We start from the raw sequence: 8,022 nt of genomic DNA, 5'->3' as shown, positions 1-8,022 counted from the left end.
GGTTTATAGAGGGGAAGACAGAATTCCAAGGAGGCTACGTGCTGTCAGCACAGAGCCCAACATAGCTCAAACCTACACAGTGTGAGATCATGACCTGAGTTGAAACCAAGAGTCAGTCACTTAACCAAGTGAGCCACCCAGGCGCCCCCCCCTACTGACCTTCCTATATGTAGACTCAGTTCTCCACTTGGGGGAATTTCCCTATTTTATCTCCTAACACCTTTGTTGTTGCATGTGTTGAATTCCCTCTTTCAGAGTTGTTAATTATACTCATTCAGATGAGTAGAGCTATCACCTTTCCTCTAATTCTTTAATATTGTTGTTTCTCCCTTTACTATGACCAGCTGAAGCCTTTCTTCCAGATACTTAGAAATGTCCATAACGCTCTTCTCTGTTTCGGACTTACTGAGCAGTCCTGACACGGTGCTGTTTTGGTCCTCATTTGCTTCCTTAACTCTTTGGGCTCCCTGTTCCACTTGTGTCATCTTCTCTTTGAACACCTGCTTTATTTAAGTCACTGACATTTTTATAGAACACCAAGCAATATTCCACTTTGGGTAATGCTTTCCTGCGACCTGAATTCCTCATCTCTTTGGATTCTTGTGTTCCTTTCTTTTTTTTTTTTTCTTTTGGTACAATAGGCATTCAAGTGTTCATCTTACTGTGGGCAGCTCTACTGAGACGGTCTGTTTGCTCATATGTGATGTAAATTAATTTTCCCTGACACCTTTCTTACTTTATCTGAGACGTTTAATCTTCACCTCCAAGCTACAAAGGAAAAATTGGACACTGCAATCTATACACATCTATAGCTGGAGGTCAAGGATGGAGGGAGCACGGTGAAGGGGCTGTACAGCACGTGGGCCTGAGGCTGGGAGGGAGCACAGTGAAGGGGCTGTACATGTGGGCTGGAGGGCAAAGAAGGGGGGAGCACAGTGACGGGGATCTACAGCATCTGGACTAGAGGTCTCTTTCATGGATTTTTCTTTTAGTGCCACCTCTGAACAAAGGTAATCCTATTCCCACAGGAGCATGTCCTCAGGCTTCAATCTCAGGAAGATACAGGATTGTCTTTCCAACATTGAGTCTCACCTCTGTTGCCTTCCCTTCCCAAAGACAGGAATGCAGCCCCATTTATGGGTTCCCTGAGAACATTCCTGAGTAGAGGACTCACCCTGACTCCCCACCTGTGGACTTATTATCATTTGAGAGGAAAGCCCTACTCCATATCCTTTTACTTAAGCCACTCTTTGTTGATTAGACTAACTACGGAAAATGACAACCAATAATTCTTCCTGCCTCTGGTGAAATCCTGAGATGGTCAAAGGGACTTCTGGCCTCAAAGATTGTTCTGTGCCTGTTCTGACTATTCACTTCTTCCATCTAATTTTCCCTAAACTGGATTGGACACAAGGATGGAGAGAAGCAGAAAAATTCTCAGAATTTTGCTACACGTTTTCTTTTCTCTTACCACTGAGAACAGCGTCAACAGAATCAAACCACCACCTTGTTTCTTTTCTTGACTGCCAAATTTAAATGTTTACTTAAACCATGAAGTTAACTGGCTTTGCTGGAGATATTTTTTTTGCTGGAGAGATTTTCCTGGAAACATTTTTTAATAGTCAGAAGACTGTGGAGATTTCATTAGGTATCGAGGGAGAAAGAGTCTGTGATCAGCTTCACTCAGCCCTACTTGCCCAGAAGTACCCCGAGCCCAGATTAAAATTATGATGGTTAATGACCACGGTTTTCCAAAATTAAACATGACAAGCTAAAAACAGTGTTGCCTTGGGGCATCTGGCTGGCTCAGTTGGTAGAACATGTGACTCTTGGTCTTAAGTTGTTGAGTTAGAGCCCCACAAAGTAAATGAGAGCTTACTTTAACAACAAAAAAAGTGTTCCCTCTGTATACATTCATGTCTGCAAATTCAGGCTTATTTAACATTTGCAGACTATTATTTATAAATCAATCTCGATGGTAACTTCAATTTTTTGTAGACTGCATTTGTTGTAACCTCGGTCAAAAAGAAGTGTTGATAAAATACAGTTATTGAGACATTAAATCCCTGTCCTGTATCAACAGACAAACTGTAATCTCATTTTGCAAATAACTGGGAAGGGGAGTGGGGAGAGAAATCAGGACCGTTCCCACAGTGACAGCTCAGTGTGTCTGCAATCCGCACAGGGGGGAATACACGTAAGGTTTGGAAATGATAAATCAGACATTTCAAAAGTACTTCAGGTGACTATTTCTATAAAAGGGCCCATATCACTGTGATTAGTTTTAGTACTCTCTTTGAAAGGAAATAATGCTCTGTAGAGTTTCCATTAATCTTGAATCTCCACAACCCTGCCTGATTTTGCATTGTGCGCTTCCACTCTTCACGCAGGGCAAATGCCCCGCTCATTTGGTGCTCATGCTTCCGGCAACCACAACTCTCTATAACAAAGCTATGAAACTCGAAGTAACCGAAATCATGTAAGAAAAAATAGAAAAAGCAGTCAAGGTTTCTGCACCCTGAGGCCCCGGCTACAAACGAGGTATGCATTTAATCACTCATTCATTCATTTAAACCTATACAGCATGCTGTGTTATCCCCAACATCTCACAGCCTGTGTGGGGACACAACATGGCATTCTAAGGATGACAGAGAGCAGGACACAGACACAAAGGAGGAAGCAGCTCGCCCTGAGGCTAGAGGATGGGGCTCTCACAAGGAGGAGAAGTTTACCACATGGGGACAGGAGGAGAAGAAATGTAAATGCAGACCTGCCTATGGCGACTGACCAGGTGTGGCAGGACAAACAGGAGCCAAGAGCGTGGAAGATGTCAAAGGAGGAAAGTCAAGAGTGTAGGTGGAGGCGCCAGGTGTTCACAGAGGACGGAAAGGAAGCCACGCACTTGTGCTGTCACTAGGTAAGTGATGACTCAGGCGAGAGTCACTTCAGTAGTGCACTGGTGGTGGCGAAAAGCAGACGGCAGGGGATTGGGAAGAAGATGGGAGGTGAAATTGAAGGCAGAAAATACTACTCTTTTTAACAGTCTGGAAGTAAAGAAAAGAAGACAGGACTTTAAGTGTGAACAGTACGGCAAGATTTAGAACTGCTTTTAAGAAAATGAGAAGGATTTCCCCACCCACTGAAGATCCCAAGTGGCAATAAGACACAGTGGTCACAGACAAGGAGGCAGACAGACATCAGGAGGGACAGGCGCCCACCTGAACAGAGAAAGGATACCTGAAACACCTGAAGCGCATGCAGAAGCAACACGCAGGGCAGGCATTCAGTAAAATTCCATTCAGCCGAGAAAAGAGGTAACAAGCAGACACCTGCTACAACGCGGATGGGCCCCGAGAGCAGGATGCTGAGTGACAGAAGCTGGTCACTAATGGTCACATGTTTCATTCTTTTTGTATGAAACATCCAGAACAGGAAAATCCATAGAGACAGAAAAAAGATGAGTGGTTGCCAGGAGCTTAGGGGACAGGAAGAAACGGGAAGCGAGTGCTTAAACAGGTATGGGGTTTCCTTTCGGGGTGACAAAAATGTTCCCGAACAGGTCAGAGGTAAAGACCACACTGCACTGTGAATGTCCCAAATGCCACTGAATTATACACTGTAAAATGGTTACAACAATAAACTTTATATTACATGTATTTTGACTCTGTCACACACAAACATATACACACACACATCCTGAAGCTGCATGAAACTGGTCAGGCCCTCAGGCAGCAAAGCTAAGGTGAAAGCAAACAGTCAACAGCAGTTATATAATTACAACGATCTACAATCTTCATAATCATCGGTTATCAAGAAGAGATAGGTTATGTTAACAACCAGGTTGAACAATAGGAAAGTGCAAAACAAAAGCAAGTGCATATGTTTCAATCTGATATCCTCTCTTTTCAAAGACAAGGCACTCTTTGACCATCTCAAGAGTTCTGTCACTGTTGATGTCAGATAAATCACGCCTCTCTCAACCCCAGTTGACCCTGCTTTTCGCTCCCCTCCCCCACTAAAAGTAGTATCCCACTTGGGAAAGGCAGCTTACAGTTTTCCTTCGGAAAGGAGAATGTCTGGTAGGGAGAGTAGACAGAAGGCACATGTGTGGATCTGTTTCTGGATTTGCCAGCTCTGTTCAGAGGACTATCAACAAATAGATGTGTCCTTCCAACTACTGAAACACTTCACAGGGGCACACGATGCCCACTTGTCAATCAAGTTCAATGAGAATTTCTACCAGAGTGGAAACTGACATCACTCCCCAACTTTGACCAACCAGTCCTGCTCATTACTAGCCCTTTTAATTTCAGAAATTTTCTACATCTTTTTAAATTCATAGAATACTCTACAAAACCACAGCCATGGGGAGGCAGGGATTCTTTTATTTTGATAAATGACCTCACATCCGGTTGACAAACAGGAAATCAAAAGTCCTCCTAGTGAAGGGGGCTTCTCAAGGAAGTAAAAATCCTTACCAAATAATCCCAGTGAGATGCTTAAGATGCAGAACAGATTCTGGGGGGGTCTTGGGCTTTCTAAGCAAAATAAATTTGAGGTGGGAAAAAAAAATACCATTACATCAAGAGGGCACTTCTACAGCATTGTTTGACCCCTATCCACCCACACCATTCCTAGCTCACAAGTGTTTCTTTCTTTTTTATCTTAATAACAATTATGAAGTGACTTAAGTTTTACTCTCAGCATAGGAGTAGGGAAATAGGCCTCTGAGTTAGTCTGACATGAGTACAGGTCTCGGTTCCACTGCCTAGCTGCGTGTCCGTAGCAAGCTGGTCCACTTTTGAGACTCAGTCTACAAAATAGCCTTCCTGTATCAGAGGCATGTTGTGATGATTCTGTGAAGCACGCAAGACCATCAGCTCAGAACACGTTCGGTGAATTACGATGCTACTAAACAAAGGACTCAGGAAGAACCCAGGTCCTAGGTCAGTGTTTACCCCTCCCCCATCAACTTCACCTACACTGTCTTAATTCTAGAATGAAACACTCAATGTTTCTGTCGTACAACTATTAAAATTCTTTCTAAAAATTCATTTTTTTCTAAAAATAGGGTTTCTGCAAAACACAGTGGCTCTGGAGTATATTTCTAAACATAGCTGATCATCAATAGTTTGGCATGACTACAGTAATAATGTGAAATGTGTGATTTTTATAGAAGTAAGCAGTACTCCAGATTCCTGGAGATTATACAGTAAGAAGAGAGCTGATGAATTAATCAGTCTTCTGTAGACTAAGGTTGTTTCTAAATCATTTTAAATGGGTGATTCTCTCCAGTCTTTTGAAATAAATAAATACACACAGACACTATATATATTTATATTTAGTTCAACGGAAGAATTACCCATAATCTTCTTTGATAATCATTATCATGTTTAACAAGCTCTACCATTGAAGCCTATTATTTAGTTCATACCCACTTATTTCTGTCTTCTGAGTAAAACACAGAACTACGAAGGGCCTAATAACCTGTCCTTTAGAGGGAAGTCACTTTTCTTAGTTGTTCCTTGCACGTGCTGTTCTGTAACACCCTTCAAAGTTACTGACTTTCAAATTTCTAGTGACAAAACCTTTTCAAAAGGAAGGCAATTCAAATGCCAACATGCAAAAGAGAAGGACATGGGAGAGAGGGAGCCCCGCAGAGTCCTGCCCAAAGAAGCAAGATGCCTCCTCCCACTGCTTTCCATACCCGAGCGACAGAAGCAAAAAACCAGTCAACAGTCCAGTTAAGGTCACAACATGAGACACGAGAAGGATGTCTCTGTGTTCTTCCCATGTAAAGGATCCACTCTCTCTGCCAGAGATGCTCCATGAAGTCGAAAGAGATGGACCTCTTGGAGACTCTGTTCTTGCAAGAACTTACAGACACAGCGATGACAGAGCAGCTGCCCAATGTTTTAGATGCTCTAGTTTGTGCCAGGAAAAAAAGGACCTCATCTGGTCAAAGGGCTTCTATTTTTCATGAACTCCAGTTTCTCACATCCTGATTAAAGGAGAGGGCAGTGACCTTGTTTAAATCAATCCACTTTGATCCTATTCCTGACCCACATCAGAAGATGGCAAACATTTCTTGACTATTTAGCTGAACGAGGATGAGCAAATTACTATCTTCATGCTCTTGTTTCCTCTTTGACAAGCGGAAATAATGACAGTGCCATTGCCTAGAATTATTGTAAAGAGTAAGTGAGGTGACAGCTATCATTTATTTGTGCTTGTCGCATAGTAAGAGCCAATAAACATGAACTAACATCACCAAAAGCATCATCACCATCCCAGAGTCTGGAGAGATGTGGCATTCCTTTCATGAAGTAAGAGAATTGTGGAAAGCTATAACGAGGACTTTAAAGTCTGAAATCAACTCTCCAAAAAGTGCTTTCACCATCAACTGTGCCATGTCAGTGGGTACTCAATACAATTACCCCAGATTACTCTATCCCAAGTGGGAATAATCTTTGCCAAGTATTCCTGGAAGAAAAAATTCTCTTGAATTATAAATCAAGAATTGATGACCACAGGGAAAAAGTCTCTTAAAAATATCATTTGAAGCTTCTGCTGAGGCCAGAGAGGACTACCATTTAGCACTTTGATTCAATTTACTAAAGAATAAAAAGCAGGATATGTCATTCTTTAAAATCAGTTTTGCTTCAGTGCTTAATAAACTTATCAGAAATTTCTGTGATTTAAGTACAGAAGCAAATGGGTTGTGGTTACCTTCCAGCTCATTCCATGTGTAACACAAATCGCACACAAGTGCAGAGACACACACGGTTCCATTAGGAAATGCTTAAAAAAATTTTTTTTAAAGAAAAGCAGAGTTCTATTTAAAAACAGCTGCCAACCCCCACACCAAATCCATATTCTGGGAATTTGCTTCCTTCAAACAAATTCTGATGAAAGAAAAGAAGAACCTTAAGAGGAAAGTAATTTTGAAATCCAGGCAATAGCAGGGAGAAGATATTGTTCCTTTCCATTTAAACACATTGCTATGAGGCTGTCTAATAAAGGTCTTATTTTCTAGTTGCTCAAGTTCTCAGTGTTGCTACTGGTTTTTGTTTTTGTTTTTGTTTTTTAAAGAATCTGTCAACTCCTACCCTAAGTCCTACAGCAGCACACTTGAACAGCAAGGAGACACATCACACAGGCAACTTGAAATCCCATTTGGAAGGACCCGACCATGTCGAGCACCTCTCTGAGGGGCCTCCAAGCACCCTGCCAACAGCAGCAGACAGGAGCCCAGAGAGCTCGGTATGCCCCGTCCCCGCCCCGCACTCCACCGGCCCACTGACCTTCTGATGACCTGTGACTTCGTCCCTGCTTCTCCCCAGCTCCTCAGCAAGTTTCACGTTCTCTTCTTGCAATGCTGAAAGCTGCTGGGACTTCTGAGCTGCTGCCTGCTTGAGGGTTTCTCTGCAAGGACAGTGAGTGCAGGGTTACCATAGAAACAAGACAGGCAAGGAAACTGTGGGAGACGACCGGCTTCACAGCACTGAGGAAAATATATCTGAGTCACGTGCCTGATAGGATCTATAATCACAGGAGGCAGTGGTATCTACGTGCAGGAGAGGCTAAATGGCTATAACCTCTCAGGAGGGGGACTGTGGCCCACAATTATTATTTTTTAAAACCTAATAAACATGATATCCACCCTCTCTCCACCCACACTTACCCACTTCTGAACACTCCCCATACAAAAATCCATGTTACTATAAAATAAATGACAAATGAAATGGTCAGTCCTCTGGTCTTTCAGACTATTTCCACTAGAAAATTATGCTAAAACCTAGTATGTTGATAAAGTGATTTACCTTGCTGCCAAGGTACTCTGTTCTGACTGCACAGATCTGTAATGTGGTTTTTTTCTGGCAGAAATAAAAATCTAATGGTCCTGTTAGCCAGTATCTGTCAGAGTCAAGTGCTGGTGTGAATCTGAGTATATTTTTAGGACAACTCGAGGTGAAATGTCCAAAGGAAATGCGGTTTTCCAATTACATAACAGGTGTTTCG

At 42.4% G+C, this 8,022-nt stretch overlaps 1 protein-coding gene across 1 annotated transcript in view; it reads right to left on the bottom strand.

The window, feature by feature from the left end:
* Window positions 1-8,022, bottom strand: part of CLIP1 (CAP-Gly domain containing linker protein 1) — a 108,765-nt gene that overhangs the window by 17,635 nt on the left and 83,108 nt on the right. The window contains exon 19 of the mRNA XM_077747952.1: window positions 7,305-7,425. Within this exon, the coding sequence (XP_077604078.1) occupies window positions 7,305-7,425 (121 nt within the window). The remainder of the gene's footprint in view (window positions 1-7,304; window positions 7,426-8,022) is intronic.

The sequence above is a fragment of the Crocuta crocuta genome, unplaced genomic scaffold (genome assembly GCF_008692635.1).
Source record: "Crocuta crocuta isolate KB4526 unplaced genomic scaffold, BGI_CrCroc_1.0 scaffold29, whole genome shotgun sequence".
NCBI classification, from domain to species: Eukaryota; Metazoa; Chordata; class Mammalia; order Carnivora; family Hyaenidae; genus Crocuta; species Crocuta crocuta.
Note: the sequence above shows the minus strand (reverse complement) of the source record. Positions and strands in the feature narration are given on the sequence as shown.